At 43.0% G+C, this 27,371-nt stretch overlaps 1 protein-coding gene across 1 annotated transcript; it reads right to left on the bottom strand.

Moving 5' to 3' along the window:
- Positions 1-12,320: 12,320 nt before the first annotated feature.
- TBX19 (T-box transcription factor 19) lies at positions 12,321-26,874 on the bottom strand. Its single transcript, XM_069785737.1, has 8 exons — positions 26,120-26,874; positions 20,056-20,320; positions 18,079-18,213; positions 17,203-17,264; positions 16,046-16,107; positions 15,173-15,361; positions 14,157-14,289; positions 12,321-13,366 (listed from the first exon to the last, which is right to left on the bottom strand). The coding sequence occupies exons 1-8, from the start codon at positions 26,314-26,316 to the stop codon at positions 13,132-13,134; spliced, it is 1,278 nt and encodes a 425-aa protein (XP_069641838.1). The 5' UTR covers positions 26,317-26,874; the 3' UTR covers positions 12,321-13,131.
- Positions 26,875-27,371: the final 497 nt, after the last annotated feature.

Below are 27,371 nucleotides of genomic sequence, written 5' to 3'. Positions count from 1 at the left end.
ATAAATACCAAAAATAATTTCTACACCTCCCAAACCCAAAGTGTTCAGCAGGGGTCAGTGGTTATATTAATTCTGCTCTATTGGACTCAAACACTCCTAAACCCTTGGAGGAAGAAGTATGATAGATGTCACAAAAGTCTCAACTTAAATCAAGTACTACAGCTATAAAGCTCCCCACCCCCTACTAGTAGTAAGCTGAAAGCATACACACAGATGCTTGAAACAGGAGCCTATCACAGCTTTCAGATTCACTGAACATCCCTGCAAAACTGTTTTTTCTTGCATCCTTTTAGCTCTATCACCAAGATCTTCTCTGTCCCGTGCAAGTCATTAAATAGCCATCTAACACCATCTGCTGGATTGTGAAGAAAAAAAAAATTATACTATCAACTTACTGCCAGGCAGAAAGGAAGAAAAAAAACCCCAACAAAACATTAAGGTGTCTGTGGCTTGGTTTTGACTGGGTCCTCCCCCCACCCCCACCCCTTATTTCTGTTTTAGTTCCTCTTTTTGAAAGGCAGATCTGGGCTGCTGGCACTAACAGGCAAACACAAAGACAAAAAGTCCTCTGCTCTGGATCGTGCAAACTGTACAGGGGGCTGTGCCATACAATTACACTTCAAGATGACCACTGATCTATAGACCAGCTTTACCCTTTCCTGATTAAATAAAAATAAAATAACACCAGAAAAAGAAGCTACCCTGAAAACAAGCCTTCCACAAAGTCAGGATATCATTCTGAAGGAGATGGAGTGCAGAAATGAGCTGGCTTTTTGTCGAAAATCCAGGACCTCAGCATGAGTCAGAAGCTGGGGATACGGAGCCTGTGCAGCAGCAGGAAGCAGCCATTACACATTCAGACATTAGCCCTTGGTTTCTTGCACCCTGTACAAAGGCCAAAGTACCAGTTATCTCACCACCATACAAACATGTACTTTTCAAAGACTGGCAGAGCTATTTTTAACATCTAATTAGGCAGCTGCCACTGCAGTCAGATGCAAGATGATAGCTTTTAATTAGTTACTTATGGCAGGAGACTGCACCCCCTTTCTTGTTTTTTCAGGTCAAATTTATTTCACACATCACCTGGCTCCTTACAAAATGGGATGCAGTGGTTAAGCTTTTTCTTTCACCAAGGTGAAACCCAGGCCTGGCTGAAATTTTCCCAGGTATAAAACACACTGTGGAAGTTGCGTGCTTCCTACTTCCCGCTCCTTTTCTCTCCTCACTGTTTTCCTATTTCCATACTGAAATTAGGGATCAATCACATGTTCAACAGTTATTAGACATCAGATTTTATGTAAGGTCCTGATTTAGTCAGCCAGACATTGTGTGAAAGGACAAGTTATCTTTATTGACTCCTTACCCTATTAAGTCAGTGAAAGTACTGCCAGGATTTTACCCTGTGTAGCTAACAACGCATCTGCTCCTTTCTTCAAGGTTTTCCTCTGCTCCAGCTTTTCTGGTAGCACCAATATTTTAGCAAAGCAAATCTCACAGGAGTGAGCAGGCTGGTTCAGATAATTCTGTAAAAGCTACAAGGAGCCCTGAATCATAGAATTCCCTTTGCAGTAAGGGGAAATAAAGGTCACAACTCATGCCTCAGTGCTGCCCAAAATGGGAGCTTACCTTCAGTGACAGAGGCAAGTATGATCATAGCATGAATTTGTTGAACTATTCCCCAGAGAACGAGGGTAGTTTTTGTGGCACTGTACAAGACACTGGTAAGACTGCCTCTGAAATACTGCAGACAGCTGTCTCTGCTCACCAAGTTCAGGATGGATGAATTTCAACTGAGTCAGCACAGAAAGGGGCTCTAGGATGAACACAGCAAGAGAAAACCAAATACTTCAAAGGGGGGGGGGGTGTGAAATAAAGCCAAATCTTTGCTTGGTTAGGCAGCAAAATTAAGGCTGGTATTACAGTTTTAAAATACGTTTAATCTGATCTAACAGCATCTTGCCATCAGAAGCGCAGTCCTGCTTGCCCCAGTCCCACTGTCTGTCTCCCTTGCGTTGAGATCACAAGCCGATACAGCTCGTTCTGCTACTGCAGCACGGCTAGGTTGAACAAAGGGAGCAGCAGGAATGCGCAGCTGAGGGAAAAGCAAGCATCTCCTCTTTCAGCAGAAAGAAGATCAAATGAGGCATAATGTACAACTGTCTTAAGAGAGGGCAATTTATGAAGTGCTGCTAAGTACAGCAGTTCCAAAAAAACCCACAAAACCCACCAAAACCACACAACCAAACACACACACAGACACCTCCACACCCCCCCAAACAATAAAGAAAGAACAAATTAGTGATTTCAGCAAAGGGACAATGCCAACCCAAGAACTAATGTATATACATTAACCATAAACACATTTAGGCTGGAAATAAGCTTTCTAAATGTCAGCCTTCTCACTGGGCTACTGTGTCCTAAGCCTCAATTAACATTCCAAGAAATCTTGATCAGTTTATGAAGTGGATGATGTTTTCCTTCCAATGGCAGAGGAATAGAGCATGCTCCTGGAACTCCCTGCCAATCCCACATTCCTAGGCTGATTGTCTATTTATATCAGCCCTTCTAATAGAGAAATTATTGAAAACATTTAAAGGCTCCAGAAATTTGATTTCTTGCTATAAGCAATGTCAAAAAATCTGCTCTAAGTGACTCAAACGAAAGATTCAAATAAATCTGGACAAAGCATTTTATTGCATGCTGACAGAATAGATCAAGAGCAATGTGTCCCTTTTGGGCATTTGGCTTTTCAGAGCAAAATTGGTTCAATTGACCAACATATGTTACAGAAATTGATTTTTCATCTGGGTATTTACTTGCACAGAGAGGAACTTTTATAGCAGGGGACAACAAAGACCCAAGGACATTCAAACACATCAGATAGAGAAGACAGCCAGTTTCCTGTCTGCCAGCTACTGTTATGGGAAGGGTTACAAATACAGATTATCCACAGGCACACATGCAGACACACACACAGCTTGTCCTAGGGCTAAAATTGATCAGTCTGGAGACTTCAGGGTTTGAAAAGAAGATGCTCAACTGGTAAAACTCATTCTACTGGCACAGTGGAATTTCACTGTAGCTGAAAGCCTGCCCCAGAACAACTTGGTTCCCTGATCCCCAGGAGTCAGCTCAGCCCTTCAGTGCACCAAGTTACACAGTTTCTCTGTATAGAGCAGGACCTGCCCAAGACCAGCACACCATTAGACTGAGTACCCTCCTGAGCTATTGCACTAATGAACGAGCTGACTTCCATGCATTTAGGCAATTAGAAAAGAAGTACCACCACCCTAGGACCGTGCAGCTCCCTAGAACCTGTAGGTAGCCTCAGAAAAAGCAGTGCCTTGTACAGCCTTGCCCCTGCTTACATGCAGGGCTTCCCAGTTTACTGTGTTTGTACAGCAACCACCACATTTCGCCCCGAACACCACATATACAGCATGCACAGTGCCCAGCCCAGGCTCCTGCCGCAGCTGGCTAGGTGTAGGATGAGTACCCCCACTGGCACTGGCAGACGGCGATGAGCCTCAAGGAGTGCCTACAGAAATAGTGGGCAAGCAAAGGCCAAGGTGGTGAGAAGAGTGAGGATGGCCCATGCTTTTATTCAAGCTCTGCACTGTGGGCTACACCATCAGCCAGTACAAAGTCAGCTTGTCCAAGGGAAGATGGTTTGCACCAGCAAGAACACTTGTCTCAGCATGAGAGCTGCCTTCAGCTTACCTCATCTTGCCATGTGCCCATATGCTTATTTTATAGCTGCTTCACACTCACTCTCCCCCTTCGTTAAACTGCCACACTTCTGCTCTGATAATATCTTACTCCTCTGGAGGCAAGACAGTCTGCACCTTCTGTATTTTATACTGTCCTCTGGAACAACAAGTGAATGGAGGAAAGCAAAAGACATTGAGAGATACAACATCTGAAAAGCAGTGTCATAACTGTCATGCAATGGCATATAGAAGCAGGAGAAGGGCACAGCTTTTAAAAAGGTTTTCTGTTTTGTTGATTTGGAGTTTTTGTTTCATGGGGGTTTTTTGGTGGTCGTGGTTGGCTGGGTTTTTTGGGGGTTGTTTTGGGGTTTGTTTTGGGTTTTTTCCTCCTTCTTCAAACCAAGCATAAAATATGTGCTTTGGCTTTATAGGAAATGACTTGTTTAAAAATTATTGCAGAAATTCTTCAACTGTTCTTACTGACTTTTCTTGAAGAAAGAGTAAGCTTCATGCATAAGTACTTTCAAATGTGCATATACACTTAAAGTATTCCTTTCAAATTTGCCCACCTAGGGTTTCTAGAATGTAATTCTTCCAAAACCTCTTCAAATCCATGGATTTTTGTCCTTCATAATTATAGTGTTTAGTTAGTTTGAAAAATAACATACTCTTTAGACATACAATCCTACTTTACTCTTTAGAAGCACAATCCTACTTTATCCTTGCCAGATCATACAGTTCTAGCAGATCTAACACTTGTTTATGTCTTTCCTGCCCAAAAAGAATGATCTGGAAGTCTCCACATTCCAAATTGAGAGGGAGCTCAAGACACAAATCTGGAGAGAAATAATTGTAAATATCTCAACTTAAGGAGTTCAGTACCCTCAAAATAAGTTTTTATTGTTTAATTTTTTTTAAGCCATAACAATTCTGAATTTCAAAGGGGAAGTCAGTTGAATTCAACCTTCTGCACATTTTAAGCAGTCCTTTGACCTCTCCAAAACAATTTTAAAATATCAGTAAAAATGGGCCTTCCCCAAAAAGAAAATCCCAATTTTTACAAAACTAGCATCTTATAGTAGTAGCAACAATAAATATTGGCCATGAAAACCCTCACCTCTTTGCATACATACACACCTAATTTGTCATATTATCAGTAAATGCAATTTTTAAGCCACTACAGTTATTTGTGATTACATTTGTGAATAAAAGCCCTGTTTTCCCCAGAAAGCAACAAGGAATCAAAATAAAAACACAGGGAGAGACTGTCCTGTTTCAGAAGAGTTCACAGCCTGAACAGACAGGACAAACAAGCAGAGGCAAAACAGTGGTGTTAAATAGGTTTATCCCTGCTTCTCCTGTGCTCCCCTGGAGACCTGCCTCTCAGAGTACACCAACACTCAGCAGATGCCACCAGACAATGCAAGTGAGGAGCAACCCCTCTTCACCGAGCAAAATATAGACTTGGATGGTAAAACAGTTCTTTCCTAGGGACGACTCGCTCTCTTCAAAGTTTCAGCTGCATATACCACACAAGCCTGACCTTCAGCCAACACCCCACAATCAGGGACTTTTTAAGTGTCACCCTTCTGAAGGTTCAAGTGGCATATCCATAACAAAGCCACACACATTTGAAGCTGGTCAGGACAGCATCAAGGCTGCCCTATTGAGCTCCTTATTCACCAGAGGGGATCATATAAAGGGAGACAGAAAGTAAACAGCTACAAACCTGCTAGGGGCAGCAAAAGCAGAACTGCGCTCCAAAGGATGGGGAGGTAAGGGCTGCCACAGTGCAGGCAGGGGTCTCATCAGCAGGGCACAAGCCCAAAGCAGCTGAGCAGGGCTGTGATGGAAACACATCCTAGCAACAGCCCAGTGAGCATCAAGCAAGGCAAGAAGCCAGGTCCAGGAAAGCCAAACACCAACTCGGGAAGAGAGTCAAGAGCACACCCTCCACAACACAACCCAGACAATAACTGAGGCCTTTAGGCTGAGCTTAAATGAGGCTCCTGGGCCCAAGGGCAGGGATTTGGGTGGAGGCCCCAGGTGAGGCTCGTCAGGGCAATTAAGGATGAGCCTTAAGCGTACCCAGGGCTCTGACAAAACTAAGGGTTACTGTATATTTTTGTGGTTTAAATGAGGTGCCTTGTTAATGGCTCATCACCAGGAAGTTATGTTTTTATATTTTGTTTTTACTACATCCTCTCTGAAAAGCAATCTAGCTGCTGGAATAAAGAATACAGGAGGTGCAGGCTGTAGCAGCCAGCAAGCACCCTGTGCCTGGGGAATTTGACTCTTCACTCCTTTGCTAGGAGAGATGTCCCAGCTACAGCTGTAGAGATCACAGTGACATGGGGACACGGGCTCCAGTCCTGCCCATCCTCCCAGTGTTTGGTGCTCCTGAGTGAGATCCTGTGCAATCCACAAAGCCCACAAGTCTGTCCTGGTCCAAGTCTAAATCTGGCCTGTGTTTCAAGTTTGTCACAAAAGTAAAGGTGAAGTGAATTACATGGGAGTTGTCCTGATTTTTCACAGAGCAACCTAGAAAGACAGAAGTCAGCTTTACCTCAGTTTCACTGCAAATGTACAGCCTGGCAAACAGATTTCTAAAACATTTTAAAAGATTTTCTGTGGCACCAGCACTGCAGATTACTTAAGTGGACTGCTTCCTTCTAGGAGTCAGGTTGTGTTTTGGGAACACCAACTGTGTCTTACTCAGAGCTCAGCTCGCGGGTTTTAGAGTACTAGGACCACAGTGCTACTGACTGCTGCCTCCACTGGTGATACATGTACAAACACTCAAGGCTCTGTAATTTTTATGCATAAGAGTATGCCAAAAGGCCCCAGGGAGACAAGGTCTCATTTTGCCACTGCTGTATGTATGTGCAGTAAGAGGAACTCCTACCCCACAGATCTCCCACTGCAGAGGTTGAGACAAAGGCAAAATGCCTGGTTTTCAGATGAGAAACTGGAAAGTCTGATGCAACACTGTCCCTGAGACAAAAAAGATGCTCAGGCACTTGACTTACAAGGCTGTAAGTCACTTATGCAAAGTCCTACAAAAGTCTATGAAAACTATAGGCATTCAGTCCAGATAATTCACATCCTCCCCTGGTTCACTCTTTCCCTATCAATTCTTCATTTAAAAACAGAGTGTATCCTTCAACTCACTGGAAAAATCACTCATACTTTATGTTTCAATAACATCTTAAATGAGAGACTTTCAAACCGTATAGTAAGCATTAGCATCTCTGTGGTAAGGACTGTTATTTATTGTTGCTGTAGGCCTAGCAGACTATGACACATGATAGTTACAGCCATTAGGTGAAAACAGTGGTTACAAGTGTAAGTGTTACATTTAGAAGGATTATTTTTAACTTACATACTTGTATAACCAGCATATATGGCTAAAATATAAAAATGGTTAAATATTATCAGTTGTTACCATGCTTGTTTTAAGAGCAAACAGAAACACAGAACCCAGATGACCTGTGCAGAGGGTCTGCCCGAGGACGAGAACCCAGAACCAGCTTCAGGACAAAACTACACCTGAGCACTGAACTGAGCACCCAGTGTTGCACTTCAGTGTGGACAAACTGTAGCAGTTAAGTTTAAACTGACACAAATATTTTCTAATAGCACAAAATTCCAGACTCTTCTAAGTTTTAAACTGTTGTTAACTTTACCACCAGCCATTCTTTCCCTGTTCTGTATTTGCTAAATTCCAGCCAACAAAGGGTCAGAGAATTGACATTTCATGGAAGAAGAGGTCAAAAAAACAGGAGAAATTGGAAATACTGGCGGCTAGGCCTAGTTTTCTGGACACTACTGAGTCTTTTTTACAGATTCAGAAGATGTGACACAACTTTCTTAAACAGCTAAGACTGTGGAAACTGATCTAGCACTTGGAAAATTGCTGTCTCCTAAGAAAAATTGTAATTGCTCCAGTGGTTGATTGAATCCAAATACAGAAGCAATTTTTTTCTGCTTACTCTGCAAACTGCATGGCATTTCACACTCAAACAATGATCCATATTTAACAAAAATAGTTCATGTCTGTATTGAGCACGAAGTTGTATATACTCCAGAAATGTGAGATGCAAAAAAATCAAATCCACATCTCAGCCCAGGGTGCCTTAATGGGACTGTTACACTACTGGGGAAAGCCCACACTGGGAAAGCAAGAGGAAAGCAGGAGGAAAGCAAGGATGAACAAACACAAATTATAGCAAAGTATCTCTCAACTGCAGTATACAACTGTCCTCCTAGAGGATAGTATGTACTAATATGAGCTGATTAAAAAAAAACAAACCACCTTGAAAAACAAAAGATGAAGGCCAGAACTTACGAAGAGTATGGCATACAGTGTGCCCTTCATAAGACGTCTCTCTGACACAAAAAGAGGTGAATGGATGGCTGGTTCACCAGCAGTACCGCTGACTTCCCTCAGTGTTATGGCTGAGAGAATACATGTGAGCATAACAGACTGAGGCAAGCAAAATGGTTCAGAGTGAGTCACAGAGAGGAGGAGAAAGTAAAATCCTCCCAGTGGTCATGCTGGAGATTCACAATGGAGCACCCTTCTGCCTCAGTCAGTGCTGAGCCAATGCACCAGCTGACTACAGAACGCACTGCAGAGTTTTGTTAGCAAAAGTGGCCTTTACAAACAGATGTGCCCTTGCCTAGGAAGCGTTTTGGGAACCAGGCCGTGGCATTTTCATTTGTTCTGTTCACTACAAACCTGGCTGAACTGTGCCACACTGTAGGGGGTTTATCCTGTGCCTAGTCAAACACCCAGCCGTCTCAAAATGCCCATGTTTTTTGCATCTGTACATACTAGAAAAAACTGGGCAATCATCCTAAAGCATTTCTGCAGCAGGCAGGACATCCTCACTGAACAATCCCCAAAACACCGAAAATTTGTAAGCCTGAGAACTGTTGATGATCTGAGAACTCAGAAATACCTTGGTCAAGTCTGCTTTGAGAGGTGAAGCGGGCAGACCTGCAGGGGTGGTGACCAGTGACATGGGGTCCAGTGCAAGCACAGAGGCAGGATTTCCTGGGGAGGGCAGGTTACAGCCCATTTGGAGGGGAACAGGGCTGGACAAGGGTGTGAAGGGGGAAAGTTACTTCTGAGGAGGTTACCTGCTGCTTGTTCTCCATTGGCAACAGAGGCACAGATGTCTGTGTTGATGGATGCCCAGGGCTGGCTCACCAAGAAGCATCTGGGCTGGTGATGGGGACTTCAGGACGGTGGTGTTTATCTGCTTTCTGGTTTTCTGCCTGTCAGGGAGCGAAGAGACGTTCCCCTAAAACTCCACAGTCGTGGATGGGAACATTTGAAGCCATCTAGCCCCTCTATTGGCATCCACACAGCTACCTGAGGTGAGGCACGTGGGCTGGAACAACCCGTTGTGGAAGGAGACTCAGCAAGGACTGAGTGAAGCACAGGAGGTGCGACTTTTTGAGACGAGGCCACCCAGGCTGCTAAGTGCACCCACCATGCCACGCAGAGGTGGACAAGGATCAGCCTTTCTTGCAGGCTTAAAACGGGAACAACCTGGCGAGCTGTGGGCTGCCCTCTGAGGGAAAAACTTCTCTGCACTTCCACAGATGTAGCCAGAGGCTCCTCCTCGCCTCCATGGGAGGACACTTGCCCCAGTGCCAGGAAAATAAACCCTGAAGGAAAAGCCAGAGACAAAGACACCTGCCTCAGACCGGTCCTAGGGCTTGCGCGTTCCCTTGGAAGCCCGCTGCCGCCCCAGGGGAGGGCTGCTGACTGCTCCAGGCTGCACTGAGGCAGCCCGGCCACCGGCCCCAAATGGCGGGCCCCACCAGGCTGACACGTCGCCTGCCCAAAATGGCGCCACCCCGGCGGAAGAAAGCTGAGGAGGAGCCCCGCTTCAATGGCCGCTGAAGCCCACAGAAGGGGTTAGAGGGCTGCTGCCGCCAAGGGCAGCGTCCCTGCCCGCCCTGCAGGGCTGCCCGGCGTCGCTGCCGGATGTCCCTTCCCCCCTTTTTTTTGATAGAGTTAAATGAGGCATCACACAAACCACCTTGCAACCTCACATTTAGTAGCTGGGTACAGAGCTAAAGCCCTGCAGAAACTGAAAACAAATGGTTCCTCCTTCGAATTACACGAAGATTTGTACGGAGATGTGCCCCCAAGCCCTTGCCCTCTGGCTGTCCAGCTGAGAGGCCTTACAAGTACTGCACGGCTGCCTTGCAGCCCGGACACCCAGCATTGCCTCTCTGTCAGGACAAAACCTACCGTATTTTCACGGGCCAAGAGACCCTGTAATCTAGTTAAGCTAAAAAATATGAAATGTCATTAATACCAGGTAGTACATTTAACCTGGAGACCTCAAAAGAGCTCTTCCAGTCTCTTAATGTATTTCTCTTCTGAAAAATCAAAAAGTGACTTTGTCAAAATATATAAAAACTTGGGGGGGAGCGCTTGCTTTCTTCTCTTGCTGCAATTTCAGTTACTGCTTATAGCAACCAGTGAAAAATTCAGTCAGAAATTATTATTATATGGTTTTTAATGGGAAGCAGAAATCTATTGGGGAACAAAGGCACTATAGATGCAAAAACAGATCCACAATAACGGTTTATCAGGATGGGAACGGTTTACATACAGATTAAGGGAATCTGCCTCCCGCAGGAGAATGGTGCAGCCAGCCTGGTGCATCCTGGCCTGTTACTGTGCTGTGGGGAACCCCACTGCACTGGGGAAGGAGATCTGCAAAGTTAAACCAGCAGCTTTTCTTGTGAACAAGTGGCAAAAGCTTTCTCCAGTGCTCCCACTGCTCCTTAGAAGTAATTGGTCCAAGCCAGACACCCATTCTCAAAGCCTTTACCAAAGTAGCAAAATGTCAAGGTAGTGAGCAAGCCTGGGGTATTCTTATCCCTCCATGTCATTTCTCAGGCTTTGGCTAAATCAAGTTGTCTGCAATGACAAAAACTTAGCTTGCTTCTGAGATCTCAGAACTTTTTGCCTCCTGTGACATGAGTCATGGCTGCTTGTACAGTGATAAGAAAGAAAAATTACTCTGCCTATTCATTTTGACCCTTTTTTATCTTTTCAATCCTATGGGACTATCAGGAAAGCTAATTGGATTTTCTCCTAGATTGTTTATTTGTGAAATAAAAACACAGTTTGTGTAACACCTGATAATCATTCTTCTGTTACTGTAATGCAATATATGGGAAAACTAAGATATTATCCAGCTTGTTAACTGTGAAGAAAGCATAGCAAGTCCTGGAACATAGAGAAGTCACCACTTGCCTTTTTTTTTTTTTTTTTTTTTAACCCAACTATAGCATCTTATATAGACTCAAGTGTGTGGTGTGTATATGGGGAGCTGAACAGCCAGAAGAGGGTAGCATAAGTTAGTTAATAAACCTCATCTGTAAAGCAGAGCTGGTTTTGAGAGAAACACCTACTTATATTTCTGGCTGCAGGGTGGAGAAACATAACATTGAGAAAATCATCACCAAGCTTTTGACAGAATGTGGAAAGGCAGATTTACAGTCAGAACTGACAAGGATTAGACTGAGAGCAGGCTACAGAGCTTTTTGCGCTGTTAGCTCCTGTTTGACCATTAATAAAAATGTACCTCCAAAGCAACTTCAGGACTTCGCTTTTAGGGGATAGCAGCACAAGTCAGTAAAACTAACAGTGTTACTGAGTACATCCTGGCATGCTGTCTTGCCTGCATCAAATCTAAAAGGCCAGATGGGGAAGTCATGAAAATGCGTAACACTGAGAGCACCTTGAAAGGATGGTTCAGGGCTGAGATAATAGAATATGAAACAGGAGCTTGCTGAGTTCACCAGACAGATGCAAATTTGATGGCCTGAATGAAAATGTTCTCCTTGCTGCTGCCCCTAATGCCTACCCAAAATAAAATGCTGCTCCCAAAGCCTGTATGTAGTAAATGAGTATTCACAGAGGGAATGTTGCCGTATCTGGCATAAGCAAAACCACCTCTGTAGAGACACCAGCTTGCAAGGAGCTTTGGAGAATCTTCTTCTATACCTATGCTGAGGATTTCCTCTTCGAGGGCTTTCTATCCAGCCCCTATCAATGCTCGTGACTGTAAACAGAACTAAATTGCTGCTGGGCGTTTCATTCTACAGAGACATATCTACCTGAGTTAGCTTGCAATTTTTTCTTTACCCCTACAAGAGATCAAATGGCAGCACTCTTCTCTGGGAAGTTGATAGGGCTTGCCTGAAGAGGTGAATGAGAGGACAAGGAAGATTGGAGGATGACTGCTATTATCTGCATCACACTAGTCGTTAGAAATCCCAGACAGGATCAGGCCTCCACTGTTCTAGGTGTTGTACACTCACACAGGATAGGAAAAGCTGTAGCCTGAAAAAGGAAGCTGAAACAGACAAAAGGTGAGAGGGGAAAGAGGTACAAAGACATGAATTACCATGCCCAAGAGCATACAGCCAGTCGCTGACCAAGGAATAGAAAATTCCTGTCAACTTGCTTCTAGCAGAGCTTCTTTAACTTGTTCAGAGGCTGTTAGATGAAAAAGATTGTACGTGCGTTTACACCTTGGAAAGGCACTAAGGAGATAATACACCATTTATTCATATTTTATTTGTACTCTATACCAGAAGCAAAGTGGAAATGCAAGCTGAATCTTTTTTCTATAATTCTTTTCCCTCCACCCTTTCAAAAATAGCACATATAGAAAACATTGGAACTTTTCATTTCAAAGACTGTCACATCAGACTATAAATGCTAACTAGATGCCCTGCACCCTGCTGCTACAATGCAGCCACTTTCTCAGCTTGAGTGTGTCCATTATGCCTATAGCACACAAACAGCAAACAGGAGCTGGAGAAGGGAAGGGGACAGAGAGTACAGGTGTATGCAGGTGGCATTAGGGTGTCAGACTAATTTCATCCTCTGAAGGGTTTAGTTTCAGGTATTGTGAAAACCTTCATGTGACAGAGAAAGTTTTTAAAGCAGCGCTGTCCCTTCAAATTACCAGTCGCGAACTTCCTCACAATTTCCCCTGGACTTGGCCGTTAGTTATAGAAAGGACTTTTAAAATGACATGCAAATATCCAACTGCCATGTCTGCTTCACTCAGTCCCATGTCTCTGACCAGTTTTTATGTGATATAGAAGCAAAACTATCTATAAAGATTCCTTCTGGACATCATGCTGAATGACGCATAAAGGTTACAGTAATAAGCTGGCTCCCATAACATTTTCTGCCTTTGCATTATGCATTCTGGATTTGCTGGCACACAAGAGTGGAAAGTGGAAAGTGATGTTTGATGAAGGCAGTTTTCTGCATATACATCCCTGCTCTGAGCTGCAATTCTAGGAGATCGTTTGCCATTTGTGTCAGTCTTGTTTGGCTGAGCTTCCCTCATGAGCTGCCTGTCCATTAAAAGGAGTGTGAGGATGTCCATGCAGAGTCGGCTAGTCTGGCTGGAGCAGTTTCCCCTTGCGTTTCCATGCTGCCAGACACCATTCCCTGCAGAGGGATTTGGACTGATGATGCAGTGGGTAAGGGGACATTACCCCTTAGAAACATGCTTGAAGGGCTGCTGTTCACCTCGCTTCCTGCGTTGGCAACATTTACAGAACTGTTGCTCACGGTCCACAGGCAAGGGTAGTGGCTGGAAAAAAAGCAGTACAAGTTGAATGACTTATTTCAAAGCATTTTTCCCTGCACAAGGCTTACCACAGTAAAGTCAAGTGTGTTATCTGCTATCCAAATCAAGGTACTAAACTAGATCAGCTTTGCAGATCTTACGTGAAAAACCACCAATGACCATCAGACCTGGTGATGTTGGAGAGAGGCATGGAGAGAAATGTACAAATACACATGAGGTTAAGATTTAAAGATCTTTTTTGTGGATGCTTGCATATTTTAAAGAATTGCAGCTGATTTTACTGGCACGTCAATTAGAGAAGAAATGTGTGCATTTGTTTTGTGAAAAGGGGGGGAAATACTTGATAATTAATTGACCCTCTAGGTCTAAATTCCAGCCATTCCTAGAACTGTTTACTACCCTATTAACAATATTTTTGTAACAGAGCATGAATTAGATTGTTACATCCCTGCATGGGAGTAGGATCCTCATTTCATGCAGGAGAATAGTGAGGAATATAGAGAGAAAAATAATTTGGCTTTAAAACGCTCACAGATTGTAGATACCAGAGTTCTCTGTGGCTCTTCCAAGATCCTGGTTTTCAGCAGTGCTGGGGAAAAACAAAGCTCCCATTGATTTCAAAGCAGGAGATAATTAGCTTGTTAGAAATACCTGTCCAGGAATCTCAAGTTGGGCACTTAAGATATGTTTCAAATCCTCAACGCTGATTAAAGCTTGGAACAAAGTGGGAATCACCAGGGCAGTCCTACAAGCCTCACTGCTGCTAATACCAGCAGTTTTCCATCAACCTTACCTGGGGCCAGGGCTGGCAGCTCCCTTTGTGTGTGGCACTGAGAGCAAATTAGCATGTGGAGAGGATGGCAAAGTCCAGCTGTCATGTCCTGAGAATACCTGAAGGTTATTGCTGGAGCTCTCCAACAAATTAACTTTAGGGAAAAAAAAGAAAGAAAGAAAAAAAAGCAACAAACAAATCCTCAGTGACTATTGCAGAGACATTGTCTTAAGGCAACAGAACATGGGTAGACCTGAGGAGGCAATCTGATCATGAGGTTTCTAACCATAGGTTAAAGGACAAAAATTCACATGTTTATTAAAAGAGTAGCAAGGTGCCATTGTAATTCCAGGTGTGATATATGAGAAGGTACAGCATGATAGACATAGGATATACATTTTTGCAAGTCTGACTGATAGTCTTTTCATTAATGATAGTTGCCATACGACTGGCAATGTTTTGATACAGATTTCCTTATAACTTGAGCTTAAATATTTCCATTAAAGAAGATTCCTTGCTAAATTCTAATTAGCAAGCAGATTACTTTATTCTTACTCTTGTTTCTGGCTAATTTCCTCTAATCAAAGTACAGTGAATTTCTGGAAGTCTGCAACCAGATCTAGAGAGTGAAAGGGACTCAGAAGACATTCTGGCAATACCAAATACCCTCATCTCAAGTCAGCTCCTACCATCTTCTTAAGGGCTGCTTTGACTTGAGAGTGCAACTGCTTCATAGCATGACATTGAAAGAAGGCTTGCAATGCTCTTTGTGTATAATTGGGAGCTGTACTTTAAGCAAGATCATGCACTCGCATTTATAATTAACAGTTACAGTGCACCTAGCCCTTTGTAACTCTTGTTTCGCTGCCTTAAACACTCTGTGCATGCAGGGTTCAGTGCAGATTGTTACAGAGACTCATCACGCTATTTCCTAGCCTCTGCTCTTGCTTGTTTTAATGCTTATGCTAACCTAAAGCAAGGGTGAGTCAGGCAGAGAGTGTCTGTTCCCTGGAAGCAAAGCAGCATTACAGTTGTACCTGTAGGTGAATGATTTCTCTGCATGTAGGAAGGTGGGTATGGAGCAGCCCGATGCCCTCGCAGTGCTGAATATCGCTCACAGCTGCGGGGAGTGTGTGGAGCTGGCAGAGGCAAAGGTCCAGTGTACTGATAATTAGAGCTTCCCGATGCACACATTGTATCTGGGTTGGAAATCAACCAGCCACCCACTTTGAGGGGAAAGAGAGAAGAAAACTATTATTGCACTAAAACACTGCAATACAATAAAGAAAGTAACCAGCCTTCTTGCAGAATCAGCTGTGCTTCAGAAATACCAAGCAGATTCCAAGATACTGGTTCATGGAACAACTGACAACCAAAAAAAAGCCCCCCAAAAACCCAACCCCTCCAAAAACCCCACAACCACCAACCCTGAAAACAAGACCTGAAACAACTAACAGAAAATGTCACAAACTTCAAAGAACAAATGAAAGAAAAACTATCATTAAAAAAAACCCACAACCTCTGCTCCCCCCATTTTTTCTACCTGTCCAGCAATGAAAGGTAATTTTATAGGTGACAAAAATATTCACAGTTACAAATACAAAAAAGGGGGGGGAGGGGGAGAGAAGCCCTAAAAATGTCATCCATCATCTTGATTCTAGATTACTTTTAATTTTGAAAAACTGCATCATAAGCAAAACAATCCCTCTGCAGAAACTGTTGTATTATTTCCTGCTGTGGGGTTTCTTCAGTCTTCTTTTTTTTTTTTTTTTTTTTTCCAAAGGGTGCCTTTCAATGAACACAATTCAGGACTCAGTGAATGACTGGTATGATTCAATTAAGCAAGTCCCAGGTTTCCAGCACCTATCATACCACACAAAACTTCCAGCTGACACAAATAAAAACCTTACAGTGAGAATATGTCATATGTTGACCTTCAGAAGCTGTTTCTGGAGCATCCTTGGGATGGTTTCTGAAAAGCAAAATATTTAGTCGTAAAACTTCTCATTGAGAAATTCCAAAAGAAAGTTAAAAACAGAACTACTCACTAAAAAAAAATGGAAAAGTTAAAAAGAAAGGAAATCCATCATCTTTAATCACTTGCTAGGCAGCAGTGGACTTTTCTGCAGTCTGCCATAAAGGAAGCAGGAATTTAGGTTTCATGGTGTACATAAAAAATGTTCCTAAGTTTGTGCCAAATTTGGGGGCTGAACCTGGAATTCTAAATCTACCTGTGGGCACTGTTCCTGCTAGCATCAACAGTCTCAGCCTGGCCTCCCACCCAGACCAAGGCAGGGCTCTGCCTCCTGCTCAGCCCTGCAAGCAAAAGGCAGCATTCCCCCTCTGCAGCTGGAAACCCTGATGCTGAGACACAGCAGCTTAAGTGGTGAGATGAATGGAAAGAAATTCAGATTCTTCTGCAGGCACGTGGGACACTTCACATGTCAGAAGACATACCAGGTCCAAACTAAATTTGTTAGCAATAATGGACTGAAATGCATCATTTGGATGCCCCACTGCATGAGCATGGATGATGCAAGTAAAACTTTGAAAGACAAACCACAATTCATTTCTGATGGAAGCACCTCTAACATCTTATATAGTTAACACCTACAGGTTACTTTCAATAAAAACATCACACGTTATCACACAGATTAAATAGTAGCAGTGTAGTTATGTTACATTTGCAGTGCAGTTTCACCTTAGTTAAGCTTTTTGACACCCGCAGTTAACTATCAAATTATGGGATTCATTGGAGTTTAAGTACAACGTAGTGAACGCACGCAGTGTATAACATTACTGGGGAAGTTCACACCATCGCATTTCAGGCTTCCTGTGTACAGTGCTAAGTCCTAGGATCTGCAAGAGGATATTCACTCACTTCAGACCCCATTGTAATAATTATATAGAGAGTCTCCCCACTAATATCCATGGAGTGACTCTGGATTTAAGACAGCAGAAACAAGTTTAAGTTATATAATTTATCTTTCACATTGTGATGCCGCAGTTTTAACCATATCAGCAGCAAAATGCTACTGGAGCAAAAAAAAAAAAAAGATTAACTCACCTTTCTTTCGCATCCAGGAAGGCTTTGGCAAAGGGATTATACTTGATTTTGAGAGCTGTTATCTTGAGTTTACAGAAAACAAGGCATGTTAGTGAAGGCAATTTGGAATAGAAACTTGACAAAACATCTTCCAGAGTAATCTAAGTGGAACTGCCTTGGTTAGCCTAACAAAATATATCCCCACACATGATGTTTTCCAGGGCTGGTTAGGAGAGAGCTTTGCTTGTTGCAGAGTGCTGCGTGCTGATCAGTGCCACAGGCAGAACACCAGTCAGGGCAGCATAATAGCATGGTCCAGTCCGGCAAATCCTGTGGGATAGCGGACCCTCTCAAGAGAGTTTAAACACTGAATTCCTACCAAGTATGAATCAAATCTGTAGCAACACTAGCTAAGGAATGTGGCACACAAGTTAGCAATTGTCACAATCCAAAGCATCCCTCAATTACAGTTTTGAGGTTGGGTAGAAATTTTCCCATGGAATGCTGCACTGTTCTGCAATTGTATGTATTATAAGGAGTGGGCAGAGATAGGGTTGTTGTTATAACTATCAGTCATTGCTGGAGGAAGATATTGGATTTGACTGTAGGGGTTTTTTCCAGTAAGGGATTGAGATGCCAGGACAGATGCACCAGTCTGGAATAGCCGTGGCAGGATATTAAGCTAAACCTGGCTTAGTACTGCAGCCAGACACTAGATTAGACAATGTCCTACTGCAGAGACAAGACAAGAGTATTAGACTGAATGGAGCATTATACTGCGTGGGACCAGTGGGGAAACAAGAAAAAGACCAGTCTGTCCATGCTGATCTTATAATAAAAAAGCTTTTAATGTATCTCATCAATGGTGACCAAGAGCACAGTGTGGCATCCACCTACCTCTTCATTTTGATAGGCAGTCACGGCTATGAACTGTGTCTCAGGGAAGGAGCAGTTCATCACCATCCGGTGGGGGCCTCCTACACGAACTATGTGTACCTGCGGCTCATATTTATGCAGGGAGTTCAGCATTATCTGCAGAAAACAAAACAGAGACAGACCCCAACGCCACTCTGATACCCCACAGCTGCTCTTCGCTCTGGCTCTTTAATAGACCAGATGTCCCTGCTAAACCTCCCCAGTCAGTGATTACTGAGAGCAGAAGGGCAGGTGCCTTCCTCCCTTCTGATGAACTACAGGGCTGAACAGAAAGAGCCTTCGCTGGACTTGGATTTAAAGCTTTCAATACAGCAGCATTAGTGAATATTTATGTTAGCAGCTATGGCTTTCAAACCATTAGGCTTCCACTGCACTAGAGGCTGTTGAAACGGTTAAGGGGCAATCCCTGTCCTATTATCTGAAAGACTTAGAATCACCATCAGAGAAATCAGGGCCAGGAGGGAGCTGAGGCAGTCACCTAGTCATCTTTCTGGGCAAGATGAAGTGTATCTAAACAAGCCTTGGCAGATGTCTCTAACCTAGCATTAAAAGCTGTGAATAGCGTTCATTCCACAATACACCTTCCTCAGGAAGTCTATTACCTTGCTTAATTCTATCTACTGCAAGAAAAATCTGTACTTTGGAAAATGCTGTGTGCATACCCATATATATACATGGAAGAACGCAGCCATTAGCATAAAGCACTATTGGTCAGCTATTACTTTCTAGTAACAACACAGAAGGGGAAGCTGAAGCACAGAGCGTGGACATAGTTTACCTCAACACTGTTGACAAGATTTCAAAAGAAAACAAGGGGAGCTTCAGTCGTTTGTTATTTGGAGATTTTTGTTTCTCATATGGCTTTTCCTCCCCTCCTTTCTACTTTTTTCCTCTCCGCTTCACCATATATACATATCATGTTCCTTTGTTTTTTCCCTAGGGTCTCTTTGACCTTCCAAGTTGGTTTCCTGTAGCTTTTTTTACCCCTATGCATACTGTTCTGAGGCCTTTGACTTTTCTGAGGTCCTGAATGCAGGACAAGAATTTGCAAATTCAGATCCCGTTCTATGCTCCACAATAAATCTTGTGTGCTGGTTCCATGTGTGACTTAGGAAAAGTCAGGTCATCTTTCTGTTCTCCAGTCTGTGAAAACTGAGATAATTTCCTACCTAATTAGGCTACTAGGCTTATGGAGTTACCTCACAAACCTAATGGAAATAACAGATAGAGAACATATAATATTTACATGAAAGAGATTGATTCTGGGCTGACAAGTATCATCCAATGTAGGAGTTTTTTACAAAACAAACAAGCAAACAAAAGGTCTTGTGCAACATTTTACCTTTAGATGCATCATCAAAAATAAAATATGAAACAAAACTAATTTTCCTGTTTGCATTTTTAAGGGGTTCAAAGAGAAAGTCACTTATTTCTGGTACATGTGGTTTCTTTCCAAAGGCCAAAGCTGATTCAATAGAATATTGATAATTATCATGATGCAGAAGCAGACATAGTAATTATTTCATTTAGGAGCAGCCTTTTATTCTGCTATCTGACTCCTGCCAACATTCCACTTACACCAAACAACATGGGGGAACACAACAAAAACCTAATACCCGTGACCATTTTTTCCCCCTTCTATGAAGTCCTATGTAAAAATCCCCAGCACGCAAGACCAACTCTGAAAAGCCCCCTGATGATTAAGTAAACCACAGCACTCTGTCTCTCTTAACATCAAGAAGTCCATTAAAATCTGAAAGCGCCAATTAAGGCCTGTTTATTCCTGTTTACATTTGGCCTCCAGCAAATAATTGGCATCTGTGGGTGAAGAGGCCTGTAAGGGCCTCTATAATTACATAAATGCACCCTTGATATTTCTTGATTGGTAGGTGCTTGCAATTGAAGCCAAGAGGTGTACGGGGAAACATTAGGCCATACCTGCCCACTCCCATTGAGCTTGTTGGTAAGTTTGACTTTGCTGAAGGAAATAGCAGCTTTCATCCAATGGGCTCCGAAGTTTGGAGAGTCTGGGTGGATGTAGACGCAGCTGTGGTTTGGTGGCTCTGGTTTCCCAGCCGGCACCCATTCTCCATTGACATACTTCCAGCGGTGGCCATCAGTCGGGGCGAAGTCCAACAGGAAGGAATACATGGCGTTCGGGTCCAAGCCTGACACGCTGATCTTTAAAACAGGGAACATCCGCCTGGCCGGGAAACAAAAAAGCAAGACGCCACTGGAAACTGGTTGCGAAAGACTCTCCTCAGTATGTTTGTGACCAGATCCTCACAGATTAGGTCAATGTAAAAAAAATCGTCCCTCCCTTCATCTAGCTGAAGAAGTCTCTTAAAGGTTAATCCTTCATTTTATTTCAATCATTTGGAAAAAAAAAGTGTTATCTCTAAAGTAGGGCACCAAGGTCTTGTTCATGCCAAGAGTTATAAATATAATGAACTGTGTATAGCGTCAACAGAGTCCCTGGGATCTGGACATGCTAAATACAACATCCTTAGGTGTGGGACAAGAAGGCGTGAACAGGATTGAACTGAGCTGAAAATGACTGAGAAGGTGGATTGCAACCACAGATTCACTGCATTAACTGCAGAATCCTATTATAAAGTGCACTACTTTGGTGCTTAGATTCCCCTGACACACAGTCCTGTACTCTGTCCAGCGGCTGAATCCCACTTGGTCTGACTCCGGATATATCCTCTAAAATCATCCTGCAACCTCCAGCAATCAGGACATAATCCCAGCCAGGTACTCATCAGACTCCAGTTAGATTTATTGACCACGCTACTCTATACAAAGGTGGTTCTCCCTTCCTTTGAAGGGACGGTCATATTCTATCATCTTTGTGAGCAAAGTCAGTCACTTCCCTCTGTCATTTCCTGTGGTTCTTGTGTTAATCCCCAACATCTCCCACTTGAGTAATGGTTTCCAGGTAGTGCTAGTCTAAATGTCCTAATAAGTCTGCTACATTTTCCTTGTCTAAAAATACTTCTTTACTTTATCAGAGTTGTGTCGGGTTAGTCTGGCATGACTTAAATTTAATAAAATGCCTTTTTATCTTATGTGGCAGACAATGGAAAATATTTCTTTACTCTTTGCTTCAAAATACATCCTGAATTCTTATTACAGGGATATATTAAAAAGTCTATAGTTAGCTGAAATGTGTTTTCTCCCTTTCTTGAGTGCAAGAACTCACATACTGTCCCACTACTATTACATAAACATCCAGTTTGAGAAGTCTGGTTAAAATCCTTGCCATTAGACCTTGCACTGGGCAGTTCTTCCAGTAATTTGGTCCTATCCTTCGATATTCCTGACCTTAGCAGCTTGGTCTTCTACTTTTAGTTCCACCTTAGATGCAACGTTGTCCTTTACTAAGCTCTAGACATCTACCATCCAGCCTTCCCACCATCTTGTGCATTTAAAACTGAAATCCTGCCTTTGTTTAGTTTTGGGAAAATGCTCCTTTTGTGCTTAAAGGTCCAATGCCACCTTTTCTCCATCCCCTTTTAATTATTATTTTTTCTTTTGTAAAAGAGATTTGCAGCAGCTCACAGCTAGACTTTCTGCAGTTTTCTGTCTGTCCCAGTACTTATAATCCATACCACAGAGCTTTGAATTGGCACCTCAGTGCCTGAAAGTCTGCAGCAATAGAGTTAGTAGGACTCCAACAGTTTCAGGAACTGGGAAATATTTGTGGTCAGCAGAACAGAGGAGTCTCCCAACAAAGGTGTCCTATTCATTAAGTTTCTTAGCTTGTCAAGGAATACACATCGTTACTGTGGAGGATTATTATAGCTGTTCCATATTACCTCCTACATTCTTCTTATATGAGTAAGAGGCCTCCCTGCCCCACACTCCTCCGTACTGACCTCTCCTGGCAACTGCCATTTTGCCATGCCAAATTTTTATGCACAGGCCAATAAATCTTCAAGCTCCTTTTCTCTATGGGTACAGAGAGACTGGTTACACCAGGCAACCACAGCAGTTTTCCAAGGTCTGTGGCCATGGGGCTAATGTAAGGTAGCTCTCTAGGCTCAGTTAGGTAGCAGTGCAAGACGTCCAAAATACACCAGAAGAGAACTAAAATTCCAGGCTCTCTCAAGGGACACCAAAAGTCTCTGCCACTGCAGCCATACTCTCCAGTGACACCCAACTGCAGATTGCTAACAATTTCCTATGACATCCCACTTGCCACCTACCTTTCTGGCCACCTTTATATAGTTTTTGCTGTATACATTCAGCACCTTCTGCTGACAGGAAAAGACAGGATTTGAGAAATTTGAGATTTTTCATCTAATGTAAATACTTGGTGATGTAGGGCCAGTGCAATGTTGAGAAAGATATATTGAACCGTAATCTTTCTAACTAAAAGCAGCTTAGCCAAGGATTTATATGCTACATGTAATGTGTCTTTCTGACCAGGATGCACCAACCAGCAAACTGGGATGTGATAAAAAGTATGGATGCATTGCTCCCTGCACCCTCTAGATCACCTACTGTCAGTCTTCAAAGTAACAGACTTAGATATTTAGCTGAAATTGGAGAGGAAAATTCATCCACGTGAAAATTTAATTTCACTAGAAGTCTCAGAACTATTTGTTACATACAGGTTGTTAATTCCTCTGCTCACAATGCAGACTTCTCTGCCTTTCTACTTGAGAGGCTTGAGTTTTTCCCCAAAAGACCTACAGACTAATGCCAGAAGAGAATACAGTATGATCAAGTCTAGCCTCCTGTACCACAGAGATTATAGTATGTCCCCACATTAACCTGCTTCACACACAGTTAATCCCTGCCTCACTTGGACCAGCATGTCTTGACTGTGCAGATTCTAATGATGGAAAACTTACCACCTCACTTGTTCTGCTGATTAAGTGGCTTTACTCTTAAAATCACATTTGTCTGTCTTTTAGCATGGCAAATGATGATTTCTCCAGATTTGTCTCAGTCAGAATGTTTGTTTCAACGATTGAGTAGGTACACACATGACCTCCATTACCGCAATAGCTGAGCACTTTAGCCTCTTCAATTTATTTAGAGCAGATCTACTACAATTACTCCACAGTACAGAACGTGAGTGGGAACATGTTTGATATCAAATTTGAATGTGTAGTAACCAGTAAAGTTGGTTTAGCATTTAAGCCTGGAAAGAGCTTCTCTCCCCAAACTCCCGTTTGCCTGCCTTGATCCACTGTGGATTCTCCCCATATGCAAAGGGGAACAGTGGCACCTGCCTGCCTCCATGCAATAATGTGGATTGCAAAGTCTCAGGATACTGCATAGCTAATATGGTATAAACACTGAGAGAGAAAACCTGCTCAATCAGAGAACACAGCATTTGATATCGAAATACCAACTGAATAGAATAAATCTGAGTAAAATAGGAGACTGATTCCCACCATATCAACTGCACCCATTGGGATGTATTTTGTGATATAGCATGCGGTTTAATTTCACTGATGTCTATCCTGTTCAGAATACATCTATCTTCCCTGTGTACCTAGGCATAGTGCTGTGGCAGGTAATTATTATAATGAAGTACAATACAGCAATGAAGACATATCCATGTATTAACACTGAAGTTGATTCATCTAATTATGACATTTTGGGACCCTCGGTACCAATTAGAGATAACTCAATCACAGCAGATAGAATTGTGCATACCAGAATTTGACACTTGAGGATCACTAATCAATCAGCCTTTCATTCTCTGGGATGCTCCTGTATCAGGTTTCAGTTTAATTTCTGAATTTTGCTAACAATGTGTCCACACAGACTGTCTTAGTTTTCACATGCAGAAGTTCAGACTGGCTCTTCTCGTTAATAGTAGAACACAGTTTTCAAAAGCATTTGTATACCCTTCAGCAAGAATGACTGAGTTAGTTCTACTGATTTAAGCAACAGCAGAATTAGATCAATATTTTTTCTATTGAGGATCCCTCTGAAGACAATTACTGAAGAATCTTGAGCGTGAAAAGAACTCAGCACTCATAGGAAACTATCTCAAATTTGTCTCCTTTTGAATAGCATGGAGTTGTTCAGAGAGCTTTGCTGCAGGCCACTGTCTGTATTTCTTTTTGGTGCGCTGATGTGTATGTTATGGAAGGTACTTTCAGAAATGCAAGAGATCCTTTTTCATAGTCCCTAATGCTACACTGACTTTTTAAAAAGGATTTATGAACATGACAGCATGACATACTTCTATTTTTTTTATTTTGAGATTGCTGTAGTTTGATCATAAAAAAACCTATTCCTGGCCCACTAACATTACTGGAGCTGTCACTGGCTTTAGGAAAAATAGGATCAAGCTGATAAGGAGTGTGTAAGTTAGAATAAAGAAAAACAAGGCAGCTTACACAATGAAATAAAAAGTAGCCAGGCATATTCAAATAATGAGAGGTTCCCTTATCATCATAAAAAGATTTTATCTATGCACTCACCTAGACATTTTAGAGAGAACTAGTATCACCATACAATCATGAGTTACATTAGCTGAGAGGAAAGAAACTGAAAAAAACCTGTTGGTAAGGTGCAATTTTTTGTACCAATTTAATTAATTGGAGGCAAACCTATCTTACCTCGTTTTTGGTCACTTACCCTGCTAAGGAGTCAGTTTAAGCTACTGTACACTAAGTGGAAGTCCACTCAGAAGTTTGCTGTAGCCTAACAGCCATTTTTAAAGCAATTTAAATGAAGCAGAAGCAGCTTCTCGGTGTGAAGAAAACCTCAGCAGAAGATTTCTATCCCCATAGGCTATTAGGAGGAATCAGAATGGCAATAGGCAGCATTACACCAAGAGCTGATATTTTGGCAAGGTAGCTGTTCTCTCAACGGAATAACCTTGCTGAGCCAACAGACTAGATTTTTCCTTTTAAATGCTTTCACCTATGTCCCTTGTCAAGCTACAGTCAACAGTAATACTGTCCTCAAATTCCACTAACTCGAAGTCTGCAAAATTAATAAAAGTCACACCATATAAGTAAATCTTTCTCTCCACCTCTTAATTCCTCTCTCCTATGCAGATCTCCTGAGAGGTCTTGCAAAAGAAACGCGTGCATGTTGGGGGCGGGGGGGGGGGGGTAGGGGTGGGGAAGACACGCGGCAGAGGGGTGGCGAGGGTACACATTAAATAAAAACCTTAGTACCACTGTACCAGTGAATCTTACTCTAGTAGTTGCCTGTCTGTTATGGGCTGGACTCTGCTGTCAGCCCAGTTCAGAGCAGAACCTCTGTGGAGAGCCTCCTTCAAGCCAGTGTCTGATTCAGAATTAGTATCCTTCTCACCAGGTTTTGCGCTCTTTTCCTATGCCTTTCTGTGTTCCCCAAATAGTAAGATACGTGATCCATTTACATCACAATATTTTGTCTTTCTGAAACTCTGTGCGTTAACCAATATTCCGCACTTGTTTCCAAGGGCACCAGCAACAACTATGGAGCAATACCATTGTGGGACCACACAATCCGGACTGCACATACATGCCACATAGGGCACAGTTTTATTGTAGCCCATTGCAGTACAGACTGCTTGTACAAGCTTTTAATACCCAAGGCCAGAGAGACAGGAACTGCAGCTGGCGATAACATCACCAATCTGCTTCTGTACAGTAATTTGAGGTTTACAGGTAAGGACTTGCTAATAAAGGCTGATGATTATTAGTACAAGAAGCCATTCAAAAGGTTTTGAGGTACCATCTATTCCCTTGCAAAAGTTCCCTTTTTGTGCAACCTTAAGTCAGTCAATATCTTTCTCTAGCACGTTTCACAAGCAGGAATAAAGGGTGGCAGGGATGGTTTAGCTGCAACCAGAAAGTAGGAGGGACACCCCATTCTGTTCATAATGCTGGTTTTAGGGGACTGCAAGGCTGCAGGGATAAACTGTTAAGTGCTCATTGCAATTCTTGCCAGTCTGCACACACAGGTTATTATTATTCCACTTAACCCCCCTGGCTATCACCTACACTTAGCCCACTGTGCTGAGCAGATCACTCACCTGCCGTTCTTGGTCACGATCATCTCATTAGTGACTTCCCTGAATCTCTGCCAGAGCGTCGCATCCTCTAAGACAACCTGGAGCTGTTTCTCAGTGGGATCGCCTTTGTCTCTCCCAGCCCGGAGTTCACTCTCCACTACACTGAGTAGCCTGGAGACAGTACAGTCACTGGGTTTTTTGCAGCCCAGGTCTGCCATGACGACTTTGCTGCCAGAAACTTCAGTAGCTGTTAGAAGACAAAAATAATGAACTAAATCAAAAAACAAGTCAGTTCATTAGGCACCGTCTGACAAACGTGCTCTCCTCACTCTTTTGCCACTGACTAGCTCTTTCCTCTGGAAGTCCCAATGGGCAGCGACACCAGCGTGTGGAGGTTTACGCACACACTCCGCACAAAAAGAGGACTATCTCCTAATTACCTGTCAGACGGTCAGGTGGGTGGCAGGCTGATGACTCAATTGGCTGCCTTGAAAGAAGAGTCCTCCATCCAAATTAGCATGCTTTTATCTTTTTTCAACCTGAAGTGGGTCTAATTGTTCTGCTTGAGAACCAGGTTTCCATTAATGAAAATTGTTTCATTTCCAGACTGAAACAATGCATGGAAATTGCATTCATGCTGATGCGGACTCTAACTGAAGGAGCTGGTAACAGTCAAGATTGTTACCCAGAGAAGGTAGTCTTAAAATATTTTCAGCAGGTGTGTTGAATAAACGAATTAACCTCGTTCCTCTATGTTCCTAAATCAAAATGTAATAGTAAGAAACCCTTCTGCACCAAGGTTGCAATGTACAAGGAGAAGGTATCGTCCCTACACTCCACTGTCGATGCCTACTGTGTCCATCCCTTGGTCTCACTGTCATTCACAAAACCCCTGCTGCACCTCACAAGCAGCTGAACATGCCTCTGGCTCCATTTCCGGGGACAGACCCCATGCTTCTGGGGCTGGGTGTGAGCCTAACTGCCTGAGGCCTGGCATTGCTGATCTGCTCAGCATCCATCTCATACAAGAGCTCCCTCAGCATCCCTAAAACAGGCATTCCCTCTCGCCTTAGGCTGAGACCTTCTCTGACAAGCCTAGTCCAACCGCACATACCCTCCAAAAAGAAGCCATCGTCTTACTGAGAAGTCCAACAATTCTGGCACTCAACCAAGGATGTGAGAGACCTGGGTTCAGTTCCATGCTAAGGGGTTAAGTGGAGGCCACGTGAACACCGGTGATCCGTAAACACTGGACTTTGGCATTTGAGTGCCT

Source organism: Haliaeetus albicilla, chromosome 6 (genome assembly GCF_947461875.1).
Source record: "Haliaeetus albicilla chromosome 6, bHalAlb1.1, whole genome shotgun sequence".
NCBI lineage: Eukaryota > Metazoa > Chordata > Aves > Accipitriformes > Accipitridae > Haliaeetus > Haliaeetus albicilla.
The sequence above is the reverse complement of the archived record's forward strand: the minus strand, read 5'-3'. Positions and strand labels throughout refer to the sequence as shown.

Excerpts from the sequence above, each read along its gene's own strand:
- TBX19 (XM_069785737.1), bottom strand. The coding sequence starts at position 26,316 with ATGGCAGACCTGGGCTGCAAAAAACCCAGTGACTGTACTGTCTCCAGG. Across the intron at positions 20,321-26,119 it reads ATCGTGACCAAGAACGGCAG|GCGGATGTTCCCTGTTTTAA; the intron begins GTGAGTGATCTG and ends TTTCCCGGCCAG. Across the intron at positions 13,367-14,156 it reads GCTGCCAGCCCTGGCCCCAG|CCACTACCCTTGCCTGTGGA; the intron begins GTAAGGTTGATG and ends CTTTTTTTCCAG.